General features: G+C 38.9%; 1 protein-coding gene across 2 annotated transcripts in view; it reads right to left on the bottom strand.

Moving 5' to 3' along the window:
- Positions 1–86: 86 nt before the first annotated feature.
- The window catches only part of LOC116308157 (spectrin alpha chain, non-erythrocytic 1), a 34429-nt gene continuing 9545 nt past the window's right edge, over positions 87–24970 (bottom strand). Inside the window, exons 20-59 of one of the 2 annotated variants that reach the window (XM_089025278.1) lie at positions 24899–24951; positions 24573–24642; positions 23891–23958; positions 23264–23413; positions 22884–22976; positions 22081–22212; positions 21781–21932; positions 16435–16549; positions 15708–15896; positions 14628–14719; positions 14171–14315; positions 13960–14076; positions 13286–13350; positions 12842–12941; positions 12174–12322; positions 12009–12057; positions 10943–11190; positions 10402–10649; positions 10106–10290; positions 9562–9666; positions 9037–9146; positions 8848–8946; positions 8504–8624; positions 8139–8260; positions 7523–7655; positions 6971–7069; positions 6792–6839; positions 6582–6693; positions 6243–6319; positions 5878–6014; positions 4895–4967; positions 4352–4468; positions 3476–3591; positions 3001–3064; positions 2625–2737; positions 2381–2530; positions 1711–1866; positions 1199–1345; positions 839–989; positions 87–478 (exon numbers count right to left, since the gene is read on the bottom strand). In XM_089025278.1, coding sequence (XP_088881404.1) covers positions 350–478; positions 839–989; positions 1199–1345; positions 1711–1866; positions 2381–2530; positions 2625–2737; positions 3001–3064; positions 3476–3591; positions 4352–4468; positions 4895–4967; positions 5878–6014; positions 6243–6319; positions 6582–6693; positions 6792–6839; positions 6971–7069; positions 7523–7655; positions 8139–8260; positions 8504–8624; positions 8848–8946; positions 9037–9146; positions 9562–9666; positions 10106–10290; positions 10402–10649; positions 10943–11190; positions 12009–12057; positions 12174–12322; positions 12842–12941; positions 13286–13350; positions 13960–14076; positions 14171–14315; positions 14628–14719; positions 15708–15896; positions 16435–16549; positions 21781–21932; positions 22081–22212; positions 22884–22976; positions 23264–23413; positions 23891–23958; positions 24573–24642; positions 24899–24951 — 4799 coding nt within the window. In that variant the 3' untranslated portion in view covers positions 87–349. Of the gene's footprint in view, positions 479–838; positions 990–1198; positions 1346–1710; positions 1867–2380; positions 2531–2624; positions 2738–2868; positions 2923–3000; positions 3065–3475; positions 3592–4351; positions 4469–4894; positions 4968–5877; positions 6015–6242; positions 6320–6581; positions 6694–6791; positions 6840–6970; positions 7070–7522; positions 7656–8138; positions 8261–8503; positions 8625–8847; positions 8947–9036; positions 9147–9561; positions 9667–10105; positions 10291–10401; positions 10650–10942; positions 11191–12008; positions 12058–12173; positions 12323–12841; positions 12942–13285; positions 13351–13959; positions 14077–14170; positions 14316–14627; positions 14720–15707; positions 15897–16434; positions 16550–21780; positions 21933–22080; positions 22213–22883; positions 22977–23263; positions 23414–23890; positions 23959–24572; positions 24643–24898; positions 24952–24970 lie in introns of those variants that run through there. The other variant, XM_089025279.1, reaches the window with a different exon arrangement.

The raw sequence follows: 24970 nt of genomic DNA on the forward strand, positions 1-24970 counted from the left end.
AAATGTATTAAAAATTCACAAAAAGCCCCCCCCGGTTCCGGCGCCCCTGAAACACCTCCAAAAGTTGATCAAACAACAACACGAGGTAGGCTTCTGACGTGTTTTATTTATGCATTGGTCTATCGTGCTTAAACTGTGACAGATTATCAAAAGTAAAGCAACAAAAAAAAATTTTTCTTTGGAAAAAACAGGTTTATCCAGTTAGTTTACCTAATTCCACTCTTATTTTAATTTATTTTACTCTACATAGCTTAAAACCAAAATAGCAAATTTAACAAACACCATTAACGTCAAATAAAAATTAAAAACTACAGCAGGATTGCAGAGGATTTCTTTTAGAGATACACGTTTAGTAGTTGGAGAACAAGGCGGAGCAGAAGGACTTGTAGTCGTAAGCACCAGGGATTTCACGTCCTTTGTCGTCTACGTATGGTTGCATACGATCGATGCAGTACTCGGCCTGTTCCTTTGTTAGAGACTGAAAGAAAGAAAACTGAATTAGAAAAATTGTAAATAAACAACAACAGAGCAGAGCAGAGCAGAGCAGAGCAGAGCAGAGCAGAGCAGAGCAGAGCAGAGCAGAGCAGAGCAGAGCAGAGCAGAGCAGAGCAGAGCAGAGCAGAGCAGAGCAGAGCAGAGCAGAGCAGAGCAGAGCAGAGCAGAGCAGAGCAGAGCAGAGCAGAGCAGAGCAGAGCAGAGCAGAGCAGAGCAAACAGCAAAGCAATGCAAAGAAAGTATGAAAGAAAAAAGGGAGAAAGGAAAGACAACGCAAGCAAAAGAGAAAAAACCCATACATTCCTCTTACGATCTAATAGTAGCTAAAAGCCTAACAACATACCTGATAAAGGTCAGATTCAGTGACGTATTTCCTCTTTCCTCCCTCAGTCAGCGCCATAAACGCGTTCTCGACTTCCTGGCTGGAGCCAACATTCTCTGTTTCTCGGCTGATCATGAAAGCCATGTATTCACCCATGGAAACGACGCCATCACTACAGATAACAATCATTATTATATCAATTATTAGTTGTCGCATTCGTATCTTACTTAACTCCAGTGGCGGCTATAGAGTTTTCACTTGACGTCACAGCGGCCATGTTGGTGTACCAAAACAATACATTTGCTATTCTCCGGAAATTGAACTGGCACACCAATTTGGCTGCCTTGTCACGTGAGTGAAATCCCTCTCTAAATACTTTACCCATTAGGATCGACGCGTCTGATGATGGCATCAAACTCTGGATCACTTTCGCCTTCTTCCACAACAGGCAAGTCATATCCCAGTGAACGCAGACAAGACTTGAATTCCTGGTAGTCCAAGTATCCTGTCTTGTCCTTGTCGAAATGCCTGAAGGAAAGTAGATAGATAGATATATAGATTAGTTTTTCCACCGAAGCACAATAAACATAAAGGATTGAAAGCGTGGCACAGCAGTAGAACGTTTGCCTTTCACCGCTGTGAATCCTACGCGTTGGGTCGCGTGTTGAATTTCTGCGAACGCCAAAAGCATGCGAGCTTGGTTGATGTGACGCTTCCTTCTATGCCGCGAGGGTTATTACAAGTGTGGCAAGGTTCAATACATTAGACATACTTCTATTCGTGCAATTATGACTATTGTAATCATTTGACATGTGACAGCAATGAAAAAATGAAAAGTCCCTGTATGGCTGTCAAGTAGTATGATGTGTCTGTCTTGGTAGATAACCTCTCACCTGAACATGATGGTGAACTCCTTGAGACTGTCTTCTGATACCCCAGTCGTCTTACGGGCCTGGATCTGCTGTTCCAGGTTGTGCTTCATACGCATGGCCAGCTGATCCAATTGGTCCCATTGCTGAGCAAGATCCACGGTGCTATGCTCGGTATACCTGTGGTGAAGAAAGAAGAAAACATATGTGTCTTAGTACTTTTGCGGAAGGACGATTATTCTAGTGAAAAGATGACTAGCTGAAAATACAGAGAAAGGGGAGGAGGCAAGGAGGGAGGCAGATAGAGGAAGGGAGGTAGAGAAGGAACGAAGGAGTGAGGATGAATGGATAGGTTGGTGGAAGGATGGAAGGAAGGATTGGAGGGAGGGAGGGAGGGAGGAGGAAAGGAAGGAAGGAAGGAAGGAGGCAAGAGTATGAAGAAGAGAGGGAGGGAGTGAGTAAGCGAGTAGATAGTTGAACTCTGACTTTCTTTTCATTAATGGAAAACTGTTTTGCTTTGCAACTGTCTTTGTGTTCTACAAGTGCAATTCAACGAATCAAATTTCCCGATACTAGTGTGTGCAAATGGGTGTAAGTGTGTGAAAGTATGTGTAAGTCTTATATACTCTGGTTTTTCCCAAGAGAAAAAGCTTATCAAAGGGGCTCACTAAAAATAAATAGATCAGGCAATTACCTGTTGTCTAAGATAAGGGCTTCCTCCATCTGAGCACCAAGTCCTTCAATAACCTCAAGATCTCCCTTGCTTTCTGCTATTTCAGCTTCCTTCTTCAAGATGTCAGCCAGCTGATCTTCAAGATCTCCCTGTCCGTCCACCATGAATGCCCTATAAAAAATAAATCCAGCACGTTAGCTACTAGTTAGGGAAGCTAGTGGTGGTACGATAATGGTGGTGGTGATGATGCAGATATAAAATATACCTTGTTTCAGTGAGCCAGGCGTGGAAGCCATTAGCTTGGCGAGCAAACTCTTGCCGCAGCCCATCATTGTATTCTTGACGCTGTGCTTCTTTACGCAAATCTTCTTCACGTTCCTATAAGACAACACCCAGAAAAATTGTAAACATTTCCTATCCAAACATCACCAATCAACTGTAACATTCTTTGCGCAAATCTTCTTCACGTTCCTATACACAACACCCAGAAAAATTGTAAACATTTCCTATCCAAACATCACTAATCAACTGTAACATTCATTGCGCAAATCTTCTTCACGTTCCTATACACAACACCCAGAAAAATTGTAAACATATGCTATCCAAATATCAGCAATCAACTGTAATATTATCTATCGTACCTCGATAATCTTCTGAAGGTTTTCCCAGGTGTCTTCTAGTGCCTCCATCGTAAACCAGGTGTACCTGCCAAAGACAACAACACGTTCTTGAATATATAACAATGACAAAATAATGGAAATAAGAAAATGAATAATACGAGTTAACAACTCTCCAAGGGGATAATGTACGAGAAAGGGTAAATATATCAGAAAACGAAAACAAATGGGCATGTTGTTGGAAAACGTGCTAAAAGACAAACAAATAACAACAAAAAGCACACACATACAGCATATAAATCGCGTGTTTACAAATGTAATGGACGTAAGGGAGTACAAATAGCAGGCGGGAAAAAAAAGAAGAAAAAAAAAAGACTGATGGATATTTGGATATTATGTATCAAGAAAAATACTGAATATAAGGCAAGTCAAAAGATGAGTCCATTAAACAAAGGGAAAGTTCCTTGGAAGTTACAGCAAATAGAATGAAAATACATACGGGTTAATAGACACTTTGTAGCTCTTGATCTGCCTGTCCAGTTTCCTCAAAGCGTACATATCTTCTTCAGCTTGATCCAAGGTCTCTCTGAACTGGGTGTGAGCGTCTTGCAGGGCCTGTGAGATAATACATATATAAAAAAACTCCATAAGACCCCTCTCAATTATATTACTGGGATACCTGTGATATCACAGTCGTAAAATGCCTTTGTTTTTTTTTTTTTGTTTTTTTTTGTTTGGATTTTTTTGTTTTTTGTTTGATTAGTTGTAAGGTATTAGGCTGGTTTTTACATGGGACTCTTGTCCTTTTGGCCATGCCCCCAATTAGATTTAAATATCTAGTTGTAAAGTTAATAAATAATAAAATAAAATAAAAATAAAATTACATTTTACAGGTGTGTACACCTATCACAAAAAAACAACATTGTCATCGTCAAAGGCGATAGGTCATTCTGACATGGAAATGGTTTCGTTGAATACAAAGAACATTGAATCAGTCTCAACATTATTTATTATGATTTAAAGTTGTGAAATTTACAATTTTCAAAACAGACGTTTGGTCTAAACAAAGACCTTCATCAATGGTTCATTTTCTTGACGAAAATAAGTAGCAGAAAAACAAGTCATTCCAGCTATTCTTGGATCTTGGAATGACCTATCTCCTATCGCTTATTGCCTATCGCCTTTGGTGATGACAGCCTTTTTTGATTGAAATGAGGAGGCGTATTGATGGGTTGCAAGCATTCCCAAGAGAGTTAAAAGACAAAAACATGGCGGCCATTGTGGTACCGTTAACAATGGATGCTAATGAGAAATCTTTTGTTAAATGGTACCAACATGCCCGCGATGACGTAACGTGCAATCGAAGAATACATACATTAATCTCCTCCACAGAGTTGCAGCGCACAGGATCAGTAAGATCCTCTTCAGCGTTCTCAAACCAGCTGTTGAAAGCAGACGCTTTCTTGGCGAACAGAAGGAACAAGTCCTCAACCTTGGAAGATGAAAGCATCAAAATTTAGCTATTAAGGTATCTGGTTAAATATGGGCATCTCTGTGACTACGAGTTGATCAATAGTAATTTGGAAACAATTGATAATTTCATTGATGGTTTTCAACTATTGCCAAAAGAATTAAATAACAAAAGACACGGCGTCCATGTTGGAGGATATAACAAAATAATTCATTGATAATTCTTTTGTTAAAGTCCTCCAACATGACCGACTTGAAAACCATTAATATTTGATATGAGAAAAGATAAATTTTATTAATGAGGCTTTGTCATAGTTCGCGCTTAATCTCTGTGTTCCTGGCCGAAAAAGAGACTTCCTAAGGATCAGTTCGTCTTGGACACAGGGTGACCAAAGATAGAATTTGATATTTATCCCTCGTAAACGTTCAATCAAATGTTTTTCGTTACCTTCTTGTATTGTTCTTGAGACTGAAGCAAACGTTGTTTGCGAGCTTGAGATGCATCCAGAAGCTCCTGCCATCTGTTTTTAAAAAAAGGTCAAGACTTTAGGATCACAATGACTCTTGTAAAATGAAAAAACTTGCCGATATGTACGTTCGTGTCACGTGGTTCCATTGCGCCATCCTGGGCAGTGAATGGGAAGCTTGAAGATATCCCAATGATGTGCGAAAATTTTTCTGTACAACACATAAAGACTATTTCCTCGATAGAGCCCGGAATGCAGCTCAATTTAGAGGACACAACAAGGGGATACATTGAACTGAATTTTAAAATAACTCAGTGGCTTAAATGCATGTTTAATTTTACTAAAAATATTTTAAAATATCCTATCCACCATGCGGGAGATGATCACGTGATATGTTAGAACACAGCCAATTCGGCGTAATGTTATCTCATTTCAGATCACGTGTAGTCTCCCCACAGCCGCTTTCAGTGTCGTCACGCAACGCTTTCTCCTGAGGGGAGAAAGCGTTGCGTGACGACACTGAAAGCGGCTGTGGGGGAGACTAGATCACGTGTCATTGTCTAGAGAATCAGATTCATAGGCTGCGTTTACACGGTACCAGACGAACTTTTAACCAGTCAAAAAGCTGTACGTTTAGTTCACACGTTCTTACGCCTAGCCGTGCAAATTTGAATCCGGTTCCGTGTAAACAGAACAAATTTTTTAAACAATTAAAGGGACGGTTCCGTGTAAACAAAATGTACAGGTCAAATCATTTAGAGCGGTTAAAAGTTCTTCCGGTATCCGGTACCGTGTAAACGCAGCCTTAGTTTGAGTTCTATCGATATTTATGTATATTCGCGCACAACCGTTCAACAAAGAAATGATTCTCTCTAGTGAATGACACATGGCCTGAAATTGGAAGACAATACACCCAAAGAGGTCTATTCTTGGTGTAATTCTGCTAATAAGATATACCGCTTACCTCTTGATTAGATCGTCGTGTCGCTTGATGATGGCTGGGGATTGTTCGTGCTGCGATGCCACTAACTCGTCCTTCAGAGCCGTCACACGTGCAATGCCTTCATTCTCGAATGCCTGGAGACCAGCTTCGAATGTTTCCTGTTCGTAAAAAACGAAAAATAAATACCACATTACAACGTCACAAACCATATTAATTTAATTTTGTACTTGGCTAATTACTTTTGGGGTGGCCCCCTTAAATGCCATAATTTTAACGTCAGTTCCCCCACTAAATCCCACCAGCTTCCCTCTATGCCCGTAAAAAATGGACGGTTTCTGTTATCTATTTTAGATGTTTCCTAATTGCTAACACATGTTGACACATACTTGCTTAGTGATCAAGGTCTGTACTGATGACAAGTCGCGTCCAATATCTTCAGATTGCGCAATACCTTCCTTATCACCTGTTAATGAGACAAGACGTTAGGATACCATGGCAACTGTGTTTCTAATGACAAAAAAAAATGCTCTTGACGAGGAAAAATCCTATCGATATGTAAGCGCGAAAATGCGATTAAAGAAATTGTCCGGCTGCAAACACTAGTGCATGTGTAAAATGCAATGGAAAAAATATTTTGAATGAATAACTGAATGGATGGATGAATAAATGAATGGATGGATGGATGGATGAATAATGAATGGATGGATAAATTGCTTTATCCTTACCGATCCATGATTCCACCACATCGGCCTTCCAGTTGAACTGCAAGAACGCGGAGTTGTCGTTCAGTTTTGTTTTCCTGTAGGACGCCATACGCTCCAGCTCGACAAGCTTGTTCTACAAGCGAAAAAAAGTTTAACAACATAACACAAAGTACTATCAAAAGGTAAAATAGTTTTTTCCTGTTGGACGTACAAAGCTTGACAGGCCATTACCTGGATGGAAGAAATTCTATGCTCAATGAGTTCTGACTGATGATTGCCCTGAAAAAAAAAAAATAATAATTAGATATTAATAAAAGTTTATGAAAAAAATTGAATCGACAAAAAAAAAAAAAAAAAAAAAAAAAAAAAAGAATTAAGCAGTTGTGTACCGCTTTGAATACTTGACTTACATCATCGATGAGTTTCTTGCCAGAGTTCTCGATGTCCGCCACGCGATCCCTGTGCACTTCAAGATCAGTCTCAAAAGCTTCGTGCTTTTTGAGCAGTCCCTGTTGAAAGAGTATCACAACAGTTAATCGAATGTAAACAAGTGCGTAACGCTCCTCGTTTCCATTCCAATATGACGGCGGTTGGATATGGACTATAATCACGTATGGCCTCCTATTGACTTCGGCAAATCGAGAACGCACATTTTTGTGTTAAGAAAACTGCGTTCTAGTTAGGGCTTTTTTTATAAAAGTGGTAAACGACACTGCATATTTGAAGCCGTAATGTAGCCGTACCGTATCATACGGTAACGTCCAATATTAAAACACGGCACGGCACGGCACGTCCAGGCCTGCGTAGCGGCGCGGCGCTCTGAAGAGGGGAGAAGAGAGGGGGGCTAGAGAGGAGGAAAGGGAAGGGGTGGGGGCGAGGCTGGAAGCACTACGAAGGCCAGGCACGTCCGTACATAAGCCGTTCTTCACAGTTATCAGATAGAATTGAAGGAGTATTCTTACCTGCACCGCGGCGAGTGTGTCGCCGTAGTCATCACTACCAACTAAAGTGTTCTTCTCGTTAATCCAGGAAACTTCTTCATCAACGTTGGCACTGAACTGTTGGTAGGCCAGTGAATCGTCAAGCTTGTGTTGCCTGAAACACAAAATATACAGACGGTGAGCAAAGAAGACTACAAAACAGCAACCATCGTTTGTCGTGCAGAAAAGAAGGGGATACGATATACCCGAATTCCCGAATTCACTTGAGTGCCCACCTAACATTGGCTCCCAGCCGAGGTAAGTCTTGACTGTGTTCATACATTTACTGTATTTTATCGGGTTCAACCTCGACTTGGTAACACTATTTCGTGGTCACTCAAGAGAATTCGGGAAAGGACTATTTTTGTGTAATTTATTGCCTTATTTGGAAGTTCTTTCACCAAGTAAAAAAATGAAAGAAAGATAGAATGATGGAATCAGGGTATCGATAAAGTTTTAAAGTTGAAGGAAACGTTCGAATTGAGAGAGATTTGATGTGAAGGAAAACAGCTCTCAAAAGTGCCACATCTAAACTCCCCTCCCCTCTTCCCTCCCCCCCCCCCCCCCCCCCCACACACACACACAAATCTTGTTCTACCTTTCATCAGCAAGAGATTCCAGTTCGTTCCATTTTTCTTGTAGTCCATCTACACGCGCTTTGATCTCATCAGAGTTGCTGTGACCTTCTTCGATAAACTTTTCACCGCAGTTAATCACAACCTACGAAAAAGAGTCATTCGTCAAGAATCAAGAAACTGTAAAAAGATAAGACAATACAGCTTTCAAGTTTAGACGTATTTCCAGGTCCAGCTGCTCAAAACCGCTAAAATAAAGCAAAAAATGCTCTCAATGATTTAACCTAAACCTGAAACAATTTGAGCTATGGAAAAAAAAACGAAGAAAAAAAATATATATAAAGTTCCATAGAACTGTTTTTTTTTTGTTTTGGATGGCACTACATACCACGACTCTAGACTTATGGTTTTGGATCTCAGCTTCTAGACGTTGGTGCTTCTTTCTCAAGTTCTCAACACCACTCAAATCCTTGCCGTAGTCTTCCGAGCTCGTCAGTAGCTTCTTCTCTCTGAGATTAAAAAAAACGTTTAAGAAAACATGGATTGAATACGTGCTAAATAACATATTGCAGTTACGATCTTGGCTCTCGATTGAGACTTCGAAATCCTCAATTCCAACGCACAATACCAAAAAAATAAAATAAAATATAAAATGAATAAAATTTCGAGGGAAGATATATCGAAAGAACTAGCTGAAGTGTCGCTGTCGTTAACTGAAAAGTGCATACGTACTTGATCCAGGACTCCTCGTCATCAACGTTGCGGTAGAACTGGTGCAGAGCATTTGATTCTTGAAGTTTGTCTCTTCTGTCCGTAGCAAGATCTTTGACCCTATTAAAAGAATAACAAAATAAGTTAATTGAATCAAAATCAACGGTACTCTTCGAGATCTCTAAGCTCAGTTTAGTTAAGAAAACTTACTTGTCGTAACGTTCAGTGATGACTTTGGATTTTTCTTGCAAAGCATCAGCATCAAAGTGACCTTCTTCTGCGAAGTGTTGAGTCTGAGCTTCGAGTTGGGTGATACGGTCCTGAAATAAGGATATAATTCATTAGACAGACAGACAGACAGACAAGACAGACAGATAGACAAGACAGACAGACAGACCCAGATATGAAGACAAACAGAGGGAAACAAAATACAGGTAGAAAGAGATAAAAATCGAAATTCCGTTTCCGCACAAATTATATTTGATAATAGAGTTTTAGATTTACGTTCACGGCAAACGTCAAACGTCAGTTGACAAGTGAAAAAGTATTTTACATTACTGAAAAGGACTTGCAAAAGAATCCAAGTAGTAGAATAACAAAAGAATGTTTGTGTGTAGTCAGAAAGTTTGTAAAAGGTAAGGTAAAATACAAGAAAACGATAAAAACGTGGTCACGTTTGCCGTTTGCGGGAAGAAAAAGTCAATCTAAAACTCTCTAATAAACCAAGCTTATTACCTCATGTGCTGCAATATCGGCCTCAACAAGTTGGTGTTTCTTGGTCAGGTTCTGCACGCTGGCCAAGTCACGGCCATAATCATCAGAAGAAAGTGAACTCTCTACCTAAAACCCCATAAATGAAACTGTTGTTCTTAATTGTGTCAAAGATTCCGAAAGGATCGTGAATACAGCCAAGCAGAAAGCAGGGATGGTATTAAACCGTTTTTCTCCCCATCAGGCATGGCGGTGTTTCGAGTTTTTATAGCTAAATCGCTGGATATTTTTAAACGATTTGGGATAAAAAGAATTTTCTCGATACAATCCTCCTTTTGACCTTTCAAGGCTCCCCATGTTCCACTAAAAATAATTAAAGCCCCCCCCCCCCCCCCCCCCATTTTCTCCCCCACCCTCCTGCCCCCTTCCTCCAACTTTAATTTTGACTGGTCCCTTAATAAACACATGCAGACCTGAAGTGTGGTGAGTGTACAAGAAAACACAAAAGGCGTGGGACATTCCATGGTATAACACGAGAAAACACTGTATAACTAGTAGATGTACTTACCTCGCCTAACCAGTAGTCCAAATCCTTGATGTTGTTGTTGAACTGCTGTTGTTGATTGGCTTCCTTCAGGTACAGCGTCTTCTTTTTGGAAATAGTTACCAATTGTTCCCATTGCTGTTCGAGTTTAATGATTCGTTCACGCACAACATGCTCACTGCCTGCACACTTCTTCTGTTCAATCAAACCTACGAAGAAAAATCAAGAATTCTTAGTTGCAAAGTGGGATTTGGAAGAGGAAGAGGAAGAGGAAGAGGAGGAGGAGAAGCAAGATCAACATTAATATTTTCTTTATTTACCTTCACCCAGATTAATGGTCTCAAACACTCTATCCTTGTTGGCCTCAATTTCAGCCTCGAATGCTTGATGTTTTTGGAACTTCGACTGGAGGTTGGTAGGGTCCTTGTACGACTCATCCAAGACTGTCTGCAGCTTCTCACTTATCCAAGACTCAATATCTTCAGCATCGCGACTGAACTGCTGGATTGTCTTGGACTCTCCAAGTTTGGATCGACGTTCGACCAGTGCTTGTTTCAGTGTAGCCCACCTTTTAGAAAAATCAAAGATTCAATGTTCATTTTCTAGTTTCTGTATTTATATGTTGTCGACTCAAAAGCATAGACAAAACGCTACGCAAGACGGAAGCCCGAGTGTGTATGAGAATATGAATGAAATATATATTTGTACTGCGGTTGTAATGTATCAAATTGAGCTGATCCTCGCAGTATATGAAGCAACTTTATATATGAGTCTTGAAGAGTGTTTCAATTTGCAGCTGCATAAGTTTCTTCATATACTACAAGCCCGAGTGATTATGGTGCGTATTGAACATTCACTCACCGAGCAAGTACAGCAGCAATCCTCTCAGCAATAGCGGGAGAGTCATAATGGTCATCATTAATAAGCCTGTCAGCATTGGCCTTCAGGTTGGCCACCTTTTCTTCTTGGATTTTCAAGGCACGTGTGAAGTCCTCGTGTTTCTTGATTAAGGCATCGGCACCTTCTCCTTCCGTGTCTTCTTCCTTCTCGATCATTGCTTCACGTGTTGCCATCCATGCTTCGAGCTGCTCGGCTGAGCGATTAAACAGCTGAAGAAAGTAAATAAAATGATAGGGTTATTATAGATGTTGTTATTATCACCATCATTAATTATGATCATGATCAGGGATATCTTTATTATCATCACGAGCATCATCACCATCACCTTTATCATCTTTATTACGGACCTTCATTACCTGCATCACCATCATTTTTATGACCACCATTAATTTTTCATCATCATCATCATTAATTATGATCATGATCAGGGATATCTTTATCATCATCACGAGCATCTTCACCATCACCTTTATCATCTTTATTACAGACCTTCATTACCTGCATCACCATCATTATATCACCACCATTAATTTTTCATCATAATCATTATCATCATCTTTATAATCATCTTCGTCACTCGCCATTGCCAATTTCATTATTTCACCCACAACAAAGTCGCTAGTCTTTCTTCATTACAGGCTTAACCACCATCACTATGCTTACCATCATTACCATCATCTTCATCATCGTCATCGTCATCATCACCACCACCACCACCAGTAATATCATCATAATCATTCTAGTTGAACTGGCTCATTTTTTACGCGACTTGAAGTTGTGAAAGGCCAATTGGCCCCCATTGGCCCTCTTCTTCAGTCGTTTCATATAAGGCTCGAAATTTAGCTATTACGCATGTTGTTATATGATTTCCGAGCCCATCCCACACGGCTTACCGCCTCATCTTTCATCATAATCATTGTTCATTTGAGCTTTACAAATGTCGAGCACATTTCATAATCACACTTTTCCACGTCAGTCGCCATTATCAACTTCATTAATTTCATAATCAGACCATAACTAATCTTACCTGCAATTCCAGACATTCATCAAGTCTCTGTTTTCTTGCCAACCAAGCTCTACAAAAATAATGAAAAAAAGTCAGTTACCAAGATAAGCACTAGACAAGTGTCCAGTAAAACTACAGGCCTAGGCATAGCTAACTATTCCAAGAATAACTCCAACATCATCGAACCTTTCAAGTTCCTCTCGTTCTTCAGCAAGACTCTCTAGCTTCTCCTGGATGTCAGGGCTAGCGTAGTGCTCTTTCTCAAGCAGCTCACGACCAAACTCATCAAAGGCTTGAAAGGTGCTGTCACGTGCATCGATCTCAGCACGGTACTCCTGATAAAACAATGCAGTGAAATGTTGTTTGGTGAGATTTCAAATTGGGAGTTTATAAAGAAAGTGTTCACTGAAGGAGACATAATAAGATTCATAAATTGCTATATTCAAAATGGCGTATGTCTTACGTAAGCAATCTTTGAAACTCAAAAAAAAAAAACACACACACACACACAACATAACAACAAAACCAACAAATTTGAAAACGAAGGAGGAAAAAAAAACAAGCATAGACAAATAGACAGAAAAATTACAGCAATTTCAAAATATTATGCAACTCCGTAGCTACTGAGTTCCCAGTCCAGAATGTAAAAGGTACTGATATTTTTCTCTTATTCTCTCTATTTCATTACACACGCCGAACGCATAATTTATTACCACTATAAAAGGTACTGACAGATAGGTTTTGAACGATGAAGCGCAGACAAACCCTATTTTCAGTGTGCAGCTCACAGCTGATGAGTTCTTGTAACACTGAAAGCTACTATAAGAAGCAGCAGCATTAGCGTGAAGACTCACCCTGTGTCTGTCGATCAAGGCTTCAGCACTGGCCACATCTTTAGCCAGCTCGTCTGATGATACTAAGGCCTTGATACCATTGATCCAAGATATGAGGTCCCTAAGACAGAAACAACACATACATCAGCAGGATTAATTTTAAAATATATATCAAGATGTACAAACTGGAAATCAAGGGTGTCGTAGCAGTAGTGCTCTTGAGCTGTAAACAGTCCCTCTTCTCCCTCCTAATTCAGTCGATTCCTCACTCTCTGTGCGACGAAGTTAGAGGGACAATCAGACTCGACTGAGTTAGGAGGAATACCTTTAGCATCATGTTCACGGGCAACTGTTAATGCTCCAATAAGATGGAGAGGTTCATGATAATCGGTCAGTTGGTGAATCCTACAAAATCATGGGAATGGGGAAGTTTTTATTAGCTATGCACTTGTTGCCAAGTATTACCTGTATTCATTCAAGAAGCGTTGGTAGTCATAAGAATCAAGCAGTTTTCCTTTTCTGGCAGCGGCCTGGTATAAAACAAAGACTGTTACACAAAGTTGAGTTCAAAACACTTTTTATCTTTATGCATATGGTTGCATGCTCGCGTCGATGTACTTATTAACGCATCTTAAAACTCCAGTGTAGGCGGGCTTAGCAAAACTCAAGTTATGTCTGAGGTCAGTAAACAAAACCAGAAATTAGAATAACAAAACAAGCAACTCGTTGATTCAAGGATAAGCCTGCATCACGCTGGAGTCTTAAGAGTCGTCAATACACTCTTTAGCTGGTTTGACGATGCGATAAGACACGATCCTTCTATAAGCAAAAAAGAAAATTCACACAGTCCAGAAAAAACAACCACAACATCAATTTCTAAAATCCTTGCTTTTAGATGACTTTTTATCATTCGATATTTTAAATTTATATTTATTTATAGGAAACACTTTGTTTGGAGCCCAGCTCTGTTGTGTTTTCCTCACCCAAAGATTTATTTTTTTAGTCTACAAAATACTTTGTAATAGTTATTTTAGGGTGAAAGTTTATTAAATAAATAAATAAAGAATAAAAGCTCTTGATCTTAACTTGTATTACTACCAGCTACTCTTAGAAGTAGTTTAAGAGTGTCATATATTTACCTGATCCTTGAGGTTTGCCCAAGCTTCCTCGAGTTCATATCGTTTAGATTCGATGTCCTGTGACTTGGCTGGATGGGTTGACGTGAGGCGAGCTGCTTCGATGTTCAGTTGACGAACCTAGAGGGGAAAAAATGGCGTTATTTTTCTCCCATAAAGAACTAGCCTCTATTACTCCCCTTCGTACCGCACCGCACCGAATAAAAACACTCACCTTTTCTTCCAGAGCAGCAAGGTCTCTTTCCATAACATCATGTTTTCGTTTCAATGCTTGTACACTGGCCAAGTCTCTACCATAGTCGGATGACGACAAAGCAGTATCTTTCTCTGAAATCCATTGTTTTGTATCATCAGCATCCCTGAAAACAAATCGATAATTGTCTTAAGTACATTATACTAGAAGTACCTGAGTAAGCAAGTCTTATCCTTGGAAATTTCTTACGGTGAGGAATTTTACTCTATTTCTAAATTTAGTTGGAGACGGTGTTTGCGATATTTTGGTGGAAGTCAATCAGGGCACTTCCATCGCATTCCATGGGCGTATGCCCTTGAAAACGTTTTATGTTTTCATTGCCGTCCAACAAAACTCTTTGGTCACGACGTTAAATTGTACGCTCCCGCCTGAGCTATTTAGAAAATATCAAAAACTTGTGTATTAATTATCACCATACCTGTGGAATTTTTGGATATCTTGAGCACTGTCCAAGTTCTCCTTGCGCTGTTCAGCCATGTGGTTGAGATCTTTCCATTTCTGAGTAAGTTTCTGAAAGGAATAAAATCAACTAATCGTCAAAGATCATTGATTTCGATAAGCCATTTGATCGCACGATCTTTCTCCCGTAAGCTTTGATTACATGTGAGGAGAGTCTAACTGGCATGGGACTCAACCACCCAGCTATACATTTAACACTTTCTGTTTTCATGTACATTGGCAGGCTTTTTTTCTCTAAAGGTATTAGATTTTTCCTAGCAATAGTTTCTTCCTGTCTCGCAGATATAATAATCAAAATACTTTATTTCTTAAAAAACGCATTTAAAACTCTCAATGCTTTTTACAAATGGAAGAAAATAATATATGTGATTGAGATTTCTAAGGTACTTAAAGAGTCATTGTCATTATTAAACTATAAAAACGTGAAAAAGAAGAAAAAAAACTTAACATAAGAATTAAATAAAAATGTCTTAAGTTTCTTCTTAAAAAGGTCAACATATCTTTATGTCCAGCGGGATTTCGTTCTACAAATTTGGAGCGCATATAGAAAAGGCTCTGCTGCCAAAAGTTGATGTTTTTGATATACAAAGATCTTAGCACCAGGGTTCACAACTCGTTCCCCATGTAAACTGAACGCATTATTGATTCACCTGCTGGGGAGATCCTAGTTCTAAGATCATCTTCCTAACACGTAAATAACTATTAAAATGAGCAGCTGCGTCAAATGCGTCAAAGCATAGACCCGTTTCGAATTCCAAATTACCGCTGTGTTTCTTGATTACAGACTCATTTACACAGGGTTAGCCTCGAGTTTGTGCAGAATATTCACGTGTTCAAGTCAAGGTTCGTCGAGTTTCAAAGTGTTTGTATTGTTGAAGTTGTGCATTCTTTACTTTACCGTTGGTATTTGTGAATATTTAAACACTGATACGAGGCTAACCCTGTGCAAATGAGTCTGTAATCAAGGAACACAGCGGTAACTTGGAATTCGAAAAGGGTCTATTGTGACAATATAAATGGACAGACAGACCGTCCTTACCTCAATCATTTCCTGAATCATCTCGTACTCTGTGTAATGCTCTTCTTTCAACCTCTCAGCCAAGACCGTCAGTTCTTTGATACGGACTTCATTTGCAGCCATGTCTTTCTGGAAGTCATCGAACTTCTTCTGCATGGCTTCAACATGTTCGTAATCCTTTCCAACTTCTTCACTAGTAACAATGGCTTCCTGTGAATATCAAACGATAAGATGATAAATATTTTAGTAAGTTTTTTCTTAATTATTCCAGTTAAAAATGAGAAAGTTAATGAAGATCCCTAAAATATTGAGCATTTGGATAGCAGGAGTTGTTTTTGGTGACTCTCTGTCTTCCTCCCTTCCTTCCTTCCTTCATTCCTCTCTCCCTCCCTCCCCCTTTCTCTCTCTCTCTCTCTCTCCCTCGTACAATGCACAAGACAAACTCAGAACTGAGTTTAGTTTAGCAGAACTTTGGTTAAATTCTGAGAATCTTGAGATAATTCAAAATGACAATAGCAACCACGACTAAGGGCGCTTTCCATGAAGTCGAACCGACCAGTCCAAGCGGCCAGTTCTCAAAAGGTGCGTGTCAGATTTTATTAGTTTTAAGAACTCGGTCAACCAGTTCTATAGAACTGACGTGTACCATTTGACTGGTCACTTAGACCTGATGGAAAGCGCCCTAAGAATCACACACTAGATTTATAACAGTTATTTTATAATGTACTATAATGTTGTTACAAATTACCTTGTCATTGATCCAAGATTCCAGCTCGTGAGCTTCTCTCAACAGGGTGTATCTATGGATGGAGTCTTCTAATTTCTGTCTTCGTTCCTCTCCCTTCTTCATCATTTCATCATACCTAAAGCAGGGAATAGTAGGGAAATTGATATTAATGGGGAAAAGGAAAACAAGAGAAAAGCTAAAGGTGCTGACACACGTTCAAATTGAACGCAACATTGCAAGCACCAAATTTGAATTGGGGTGACACACATTGTAACAAAATCACGCAACATCGCTTGTGTCAGCCTGTTATGTTAAGATATTTGGTCAGCAGTTATAAATTTGGTGCAAGCTGATTGGTTGGAAATTTCAAAATGTTGCCCACAATGTTGCAGCCATGTTCACACGATGAAGTTTGTTGCAAGAGTAGAGCGCGATTAAACTTCAGATTTGTTGCATGCAACGAGTTTGGGGTAGACACACGCTGCAACAGTCCTGTTGCATGCAATGTTGCATGCAATGTTGTACCGTGTGTCAGCACCTTAATTCATACATAGAAACAAACCGTACTGTTCCAAGACCTTGGACCTTATAAACTAAACAACGAATAAATAAACAAACAAGCAAGTGCACAAAGCAAGCACAAAGAATCAATAAACCTTAAGAGTGGCTGTCCGTAACGGTCGAGAATGGCGGGACAGCGAAGGAATTTTCAAATTTCTCATATTTTGTCAGAAGACACCCTTTGGTAAGCTCTTTTAAAAAATCCAGTTTAAAACTTCGAGCGCTTTTTTATTTTGGCGAATTTTACGAAAATCTAAAACTCGACTTCCGGTTCGCTCTGGACCGGTGTGAACAGCCCAAAATATTACCCATATTTAAGAAGGCCTCACTCGTTCAAAAATACTCCTATCGATCTGATACTTTTTCAACATTTTAACTAACTATCAGACTCCAAAAGGGATAAATAATATTTTTGGGAAAATGTTTTTTTCTCGCTTTTTGGGATTTTTTTTCGATGGCATTTCAAGCAGCTACGACGCGAAGCAAATTTTAGCCTAAGTTGAATGCCCTAAATCATCACCTGGTATATATTTTATTTTCACTAAAACTATATGATCTGAAAGCTTGTTTATTGTAATTCTTTTCCTGAAAGTATCAGCTTTGGAACGCAAATACGTCCTCGCGATTAATCGACTCTTCTATGTAGCATACGGCGGTCTAATTTCGGATTCAGAATCAAAGCGCCTGCTTTATAAATACTCAAAAACTTTCTTGGATCACCCAGAATGAACATTTTAATCGTAAACAACATTAGTTTGATGACTGTAAACTATACTCCAGCTATATATTATTGACTTATTCTTTTGTACTGGAATGTTTTAGAGAGTAAGGACTTAAGCGTACGAATTCTAAGTTAGAAAAAAAAACCTTTAGACCCCATCAAACGCAGGGTTTTTTATTTTTCTCTTTTCTTTGTTTTTGTTGAATATACTTGCTCAAAATCCTCCCAAATTTCAATTAGTTCCACGTTATTCGTAGAAAAAACAAACTCATTTTCGTACTTTCTCAAAATTAATGGAATAAGTTAGAGGACATTATGATTGAATAAACAAACTGAATTAGTTGAGAAGCGTGGCACGTGAACGTCGATCACTTGTACCTTTCTTGAATTATATGAACTAAACAAACAACCTTTATGGTTTGTATTTTTTGTCTTTATCTCTTGTCAAAATTAATAATAACTAGTGACTAAAGTGCGTGCAGTTGCTTTCGTACTATTTCATTTAAGCCCCTTTCCCGATAACGTCACACATTTGATCCGCATCAACACTGCCTACTCTGCTTTTTTTCCCTTCTCTTTTGTTGCTGTTTTTGCTTGTTTTTATATGGGGTTTCAGAATTGATTGATTTAACTTGATTCTAAATGAAAAAGCCAAAAATCGTCCTTGTTTCATTAAGAGAAGTCAGTGGCTAACAAACCTGTTTCCTTTCCTATTCATTCGCCTAGAATAAACTGTTTGACAGGAACAACAAGTATCTTTTTACCAATAATAATAACATATTATATAAATATATATATATATATACAGCCATTTGCAAAAACTATGGCCGCTTCCAATACATATACGAGTATATCGAAAGCATATCAAGTATTATGGGATATCTTCCACTATATATTTTTCAAGTTGTCTATCATTAGGGCTTTCTGGAAAAAAATATCAAGAATGATATCCCGCCCTGTCTGATATACTTTCGATATAGTTGTATTTATATTTGAAACGGCCATAATTTTTGCAAATGGCTGTATATATATATATATATATAACAAAGTATGTAATGTGGTCTATACTGGTGAAACAGTGCTCGATGCGTAGGGATGCAGAGCAACAGATATATAGTAAAGATTGGATTAAAGACGAGACATGTTCACTGTAACTCCGAGTTTCGTGCTTACGCACTCATCAGACAGACGTTTTTTTCAGAATGAGTGGCCGTGTTGTATCCGATATACAAACACGAGGCGTAGCCGAGTGATTGTATATCGAATACAACACGGCCACTCATACTGTAGATTGCTTATCAAACGTCTAGGTTAGTTCCTTTGTGTTTCACTAAAATTTTCAAAATTGAAGTGAATCTGGCCAAGAAAATCCAAGTTTAAGTTTATGCAAATGAAGACGAATCTATATCAGATATAAAACCTCCTTCATGGTCGTGATTTCTATTGTGTTTTCCTCATGAATTATTTATGAGTTTGATAAAAAAAAAAAAAAAAATATATATATATATATATCAAATTATGCTTTACAACATTAATGTTTATAGCCAAGATTCAGGTAATAGCTGCTCAGTAGGCAAGCTAATCGTCGAGCTGAGCAGCCGGTTTTTTTTTTTTTCTTTTTCTTATTCTTTTTTTTAACATTTTGACAGGAACAATTGTATGGTTTCTATCAATTACAGCCGCAATAGTAAACTACATTCTTAATTAAATGAAGGTATGGTGCTCTGGCGGCGGCTGCGTGCGAGTGCGAAGATTCTCTGTTCTTGAAAAGCATTTTTCTCTTGAGAGATGGTCGAAATCTCTTGAGAAACAATCGCTATTTGATCTTGCTAAGGCCGTCAAATACAAAGCTTGGAAGAGGGGGTTGGGGTTTCTACCGACCCTAAAATTCTCGTCTAGTAATATGAGGACCTCGGATTTATCTGCTGAAGAGGCTGGGCTCTCAAAGAAAATAAAAAGTCTGACCGCTTTATCAAAAAACAGAGAACCTACTTGGTCAACAAGCTCAACATTGAGTAAACCTTAGGAAGAAAGTTAAACCCAGAATTTGTAGAAAAGGTCATGAGACGTGCTCGAGGTCCCGACGGCTTGCGTCTTTTCAAGTACTCGGCCAGACCGTCCCTGAAGACCTTGCTATCTCCCCAAACGCAATAGAGGAAGATGATAATTTTCCCAGTACAATACTGTAGAAGCAGCTATCTCGACTTTCCAACCAGGGCCGTAACCAGAACTTTTACAGGGAGGGTGCACATCGAATAAAAAAATCGGCGGACCTTAAGCTTTTATGTGGGGGTGCACGTGCACCCTGTGCCCCCCCTGGTTACGGCCCTGCCAACTACAGCACCCTGTCACTTACGACCAATACGATATATGTTCCAATGGTGAAAAATGACAGACTTAAAAACTCTCTAGGTAACAATGCTGCAGATTTTCTGTGAGGCTCTAGAGTTACATGTTCCTGTTCCCCTAAAAGAGCAAAGCACCAAATACCTTGAATGTAGTTTACGATTGCGGCCGTAATTGATAGAAACCATACAATTGTTCCTGTCAAACAGTTCATTCTAGACGAATGAATAAGAAAGGAAACAGGTTTGTTAGCCACTGACTTCTCTTAAAACAAGGACGATTTATAAAAAAACAGAGTAGGCAGTGTTGATGCGAATCAAATGTGTGACGTTATCGGGAAAGGGGCTTAAATGAAATAGTACGAAAGCAACTGCACGCACTTTAGTCACTAGTTATTATTAATTTTGACAAGAGATAAAGACAAAAAATACAAACCATAAAGGTTGTTTGTTTAGTTCATATAATTCAAGAAAGGTACAAGTGATCGACGTTCACGTGCCACGCTTCTCAACTAATTCAGTTTGTTTATTCAATCATAGTGTCCTCTAACTTATTCCATTAATTTTGAGAAAGTACAAAAATGAGTTTGTTTTTTCTACGAATAACGTGGAACTAATTGAAATTTGGGAGGATTTTGAGCAAGTATATTCAACAAAAACAAAGAAAAGAGAAAAATAAAAAAACCCTGCGTTTGATGGGGTCTAAAGGTTTTTTTTCTAACTTAGAATTCGTACGCTTAAGTCCTTACTCTCTAAAATATTCCAGTACAAAAGTATAAGTCAATAATATATAGCTGGAGTATAGTTTACAGTCATCAAACTAATGTTGTTTACGATTAAAATGTTCATTCTGGGTGATCCAAGAAAGTTTTTGAGTATTTATAAAGCAGGCGCTTTGATTCTGAATCCGAAATTAGACCGCCGTATGCTACATAGAAGAGTCGATTAATCGCGAGGAAGTATTTGCGTTCCAAGGCTAATACTTTCAGGAAAAGAAGTACAATAAACAAGCTTTCAGATCATATAGTATTAGTGAAAATAAAATATATACCAGGTGATAATTTAGGGCATTCAACTTAGGCTAAAATTTGCTTCGCGTCGTAGCTGCTTGAAATGCCATCGAAAAAAAATCCCAAAAAGCGAGAACAAAATATTTTCCCAAAAATATTATTTATCCCTTTTGGAGTCTGATAGTTAGTTAAAATGTTGAAAAAGTATCAGATCGTTAGGAGTATTTTTGAACGAGTGAGGCCTTCTTAAATATGGGTAATATTTTGGGCTGTTCACACCGGTCCAGAGCAAACCGGAAGTCGAGTTTTAGATTTTCGTAAAATTCGCCAAAATAAAAAAGCGCTTGAAGTTTTAAACTGGATTTTTTAAAAGAGCTTACCAAAGGGTGTCTTCTGACAAAATATGAGAAATTTGAAAATTCCTTCGCTGTCCCGCCATTCTCGACCGTTACGGACAGCCACTCTTAAGTAGCCTGCATAGCGGTGCTTTAGGGGATTGGCCCCTAGAGTGCCGCTACACAGGCTTTAAACCTAGCAAAAAAACAACAACAACAAACAAACAAACAAGCGAGTACACAAACAAATAAGCAAAAATGAAAACAAAGAACAAACAGAAACGAAACTTAAAAACTAGCCCTGTCTTTTGGCAAAACATCCACAGACTTCCCCCAACGATTTGTAAAACTGAATATTGAGAGCTAAAAGCTAAAATCAAACAAAAACAACATACTTTTCATCCAGGGCATTCTGGTTCTGAGCCACAGAGTCTACTTCAGGAGTCTGTGCAAGAAGCTCCTGAGAAGCCTTGTGAGAGTCAATTCTCTTGACATAAGCTGCGGGAACAAACCCTTGACGATCATTGGTTTCAACTTTCCACCAATCCTGTAGAGATTACAGACAAGAAAGATTAGATGGAAGCCAAGATCATTGAAGCTCATACTAAGCACTTAAAACAACTGACTTCAGGTGGAGGTGGGACGAGGGGGTGGGTCAGAAGGGAGGGGAACAGTAAGTATACCCTTTTACGTACCTTGTTGGTGGAGTTGAGCAGAGTAAGGATGTCTCCTTTCTTCATGGACACCTCTCTTGCCGTCTTCTCCTGGTAATCATAGAGTGCTACTACACATTCCTTGTCAGAAATGTCTGTTGCAGGTGCAAATGACTAGGGAAAAATCAACAACATCAACGTCAATAATGCCGAACTCACAGTATGTGCATATGGTGCGTATATTCTCACGGGTTCATGAGAGTATTAAATGCTTACTATCCAATGCTAAAAATAACGGCTGCTCAATGACCAACAATGAAAGGCCAAATCAGACTGACTAACATGTTACCAGTCAATGTGACCAGCCTAAGAGTTGTTTGACTGGATAAGTGCCAATAATAACTGGTTGATAGCCGGACATGATGACTGGTTACATTGGACTGATCAACATGTTACCAGTCAATGTGACCAGCTTAAGAGTTGTTTGACTGGACAAGTGCAAATAATAACTGGTTGATAGCCGGACGTGATAAATGGTCACATCGGACTGATCAACATGTTACCAGTCAATGTGACTGGCCTAAGAGTCATTTGACTAGACAAGTGTAAATAATATCTGGTTGATAGCCGGACGTGATAACTGGTCACATCGGAGTGATCAACATGATCTCATTTAATATGACGTGTCAAGAGCACCAGACAAAAAGGCCTTATGCCGGCCAAATATTGTCTGTTGACCTGTCATTATTTTTAGCCCTAAATGTTTAAAAAGCCAAGAAAAAAAAAATGTGAATGATGCTTGGTTTCTAGTGTTTATCATATTTATTGACAGGAACATCCCCTACCTTACACTCCTTGCTTTGTTCTCTCAATCCATCAATGACTGTGCCATAAGCCTCAAGATCTGACATTATTGCTTCATGCTTTTTCAGCATGGCCTGAAAAAAAAAAAAAAAAATGAAGTGTTAAAACTATTAGAATATTGCTACTAACCAAAGATATATTCTGGGATAGAGAACATGTTGCACTGTGGTATAGCTTGGGTACGAACGTTTGACTTTCTTCACCATGCCCCGTATGTTTATTTATTTCTTTTTTCCTGCACCAGAGCTAGACTAGCCTGCATGCATCCGAACACAAGCTTGTTAGTTAAGTTTGTCTCCGAATCGGTGATAGATTTCTTATTCTGTACCTAGATATATGTAAAAAAATCACAGATACATACTTGAGCACTGTCTTCATCTTTTCCATAGTCTTCGCTGGTGACCACGGGTTCCTTCTCCAGCAGCCATGACCTGGCTTCGTCAACATCAGCAAGGTATTGGTGGGCTTGAAGAGAGTCGTCAAGATGGCCCTTGCGAGTATTGGCCTTGTCCTGTGGATACGTCATAGCAACATTAACATTCATTACTATACCAATTATATATTTAAGTTGTTAATGTACCATCATCTTTATTTGCATTACTGACATCTCATCTTCATCCTGATCACATTGATCATCATTATCAATGTTTGATGGCTTCCCAATACACCAAATTGGAATATGGCAACCAATTTAGAGAATTATTTTTCTGCAATGACTAGCGACTGAACAGCCTATTGTTTCATGTGGAAAAATAAGAGTGTTTTCACATGTATGAGAGGCTAGTCTGTGCAGAATAACAGTTATTCGAATTTGTCACCCATATTTTAATTCAGTGTATTCTCAACATCAACTAACACCACCACTATCTATGACAACAATTTCATTATTCCCTTCCTTCCATTCTTCCTTCTACTACTCATTCACTTTTTAAAGTTTCTTTTCAGTTTTTTTCCAGTGTAGTTCACTACCATGAGCAAGTGCTTATACCTTTAGGTCATTCCATTTCTGATCCAAGTTATCCATCTGTTCCTGGACTTGATCCGCAGCATAGTGACCTTAAAAGAAAGAAAAAAAATTCAATGAACCAAAACCTTGTACAGATCCAGAACAATCTCAAGGGGGGTAACTGCAGGGGTGGATCCAGGGGGGCAAAGGAGGGCTGAAGCCCCCCTCCCCCCTCAGCAGAAAGAAAAACCAAAAAAACTAAAGAATTAGATGTTCTTTTTTTTTTGTTTTCTGAAGAAACTCAATTGCCCCCCCCCCCCCCTAAAATTTTGGTTGGATCCGCCCTTGGACTGTTACCTAGAAAGGCATCACATTGAGTCCTTTTTAGGTCTTTATTCTTTATTCTAATTATTTCACAACTGACAACTGGAAAGGGAGTTGACTAATCAGCCAACAACCAATTAAACCCCCCCCCCCCTCAACCCTGATCTGCTCTAGATGGTCCTATATATAATGCTGCTGTTCAGTTTATTAAGCAGCCTATAGACCCCTTGCAGTACTTTGAAATGCAACTCAATCTGGGGGACAAAACGATAGGTTCCAATTCTCAGGAGATTGGAATGCCTCTCGTTTTGTCCCCCAGATCGAGCTGCTTTGACATCACATGCAAGGGGTCCATACATACTATCGCCATCATTAGATGATAATAATCAACAATAATTACCATCATCAACCATTTGCTGTCCACTCTCATGTACAGATCTGATTCGAGGCTCATGTCCAGCTATTTCAGTCTGTAAGGTAAAAGACCAAAAACCTTAATTATCATAATAATAACTAATCTAATATACAAATGAGGTATTTACTGTAACTTGATACACTCACTCATGCATTCCTATCGTGGTTTAAAGATTCAGTTCATTATTTAAAGTTTGATTTCCATCTTCGTTTTGAAACTTGCATTAATGTCTCATGACCACAAAACACCCTTTTTCCCTCTGTCCCAGTCAATAAGTGTTAATTATTGTTTTACAATTGCCAACTACTTACCATAAGCGCATGGTGTTTTTTGGACAGGTTTTGTGCACCAAAAAGATCTTTCCCTACAATTAAAGCAGACAT

The sequence above is a fragment of the Actinia tenebrosa genome, unplaced genomic scaffold (genome assembly GCF_029948245.1).
Source record: "Actinia tenebrosa isolate PJP-AT-01 unplaced genomic scaffold, QUT_ActTen_1.0 PGA_scaffold9__36_contigs__length_13948895, whole genome shotgun sequence".
Classification (NCBI taxonomy): Eukaryota; Metazoa; Cnidaria; class Anthozoa; order Actiniaria; family Actiniidae; genus Actinia; species Actinia tenebrosa.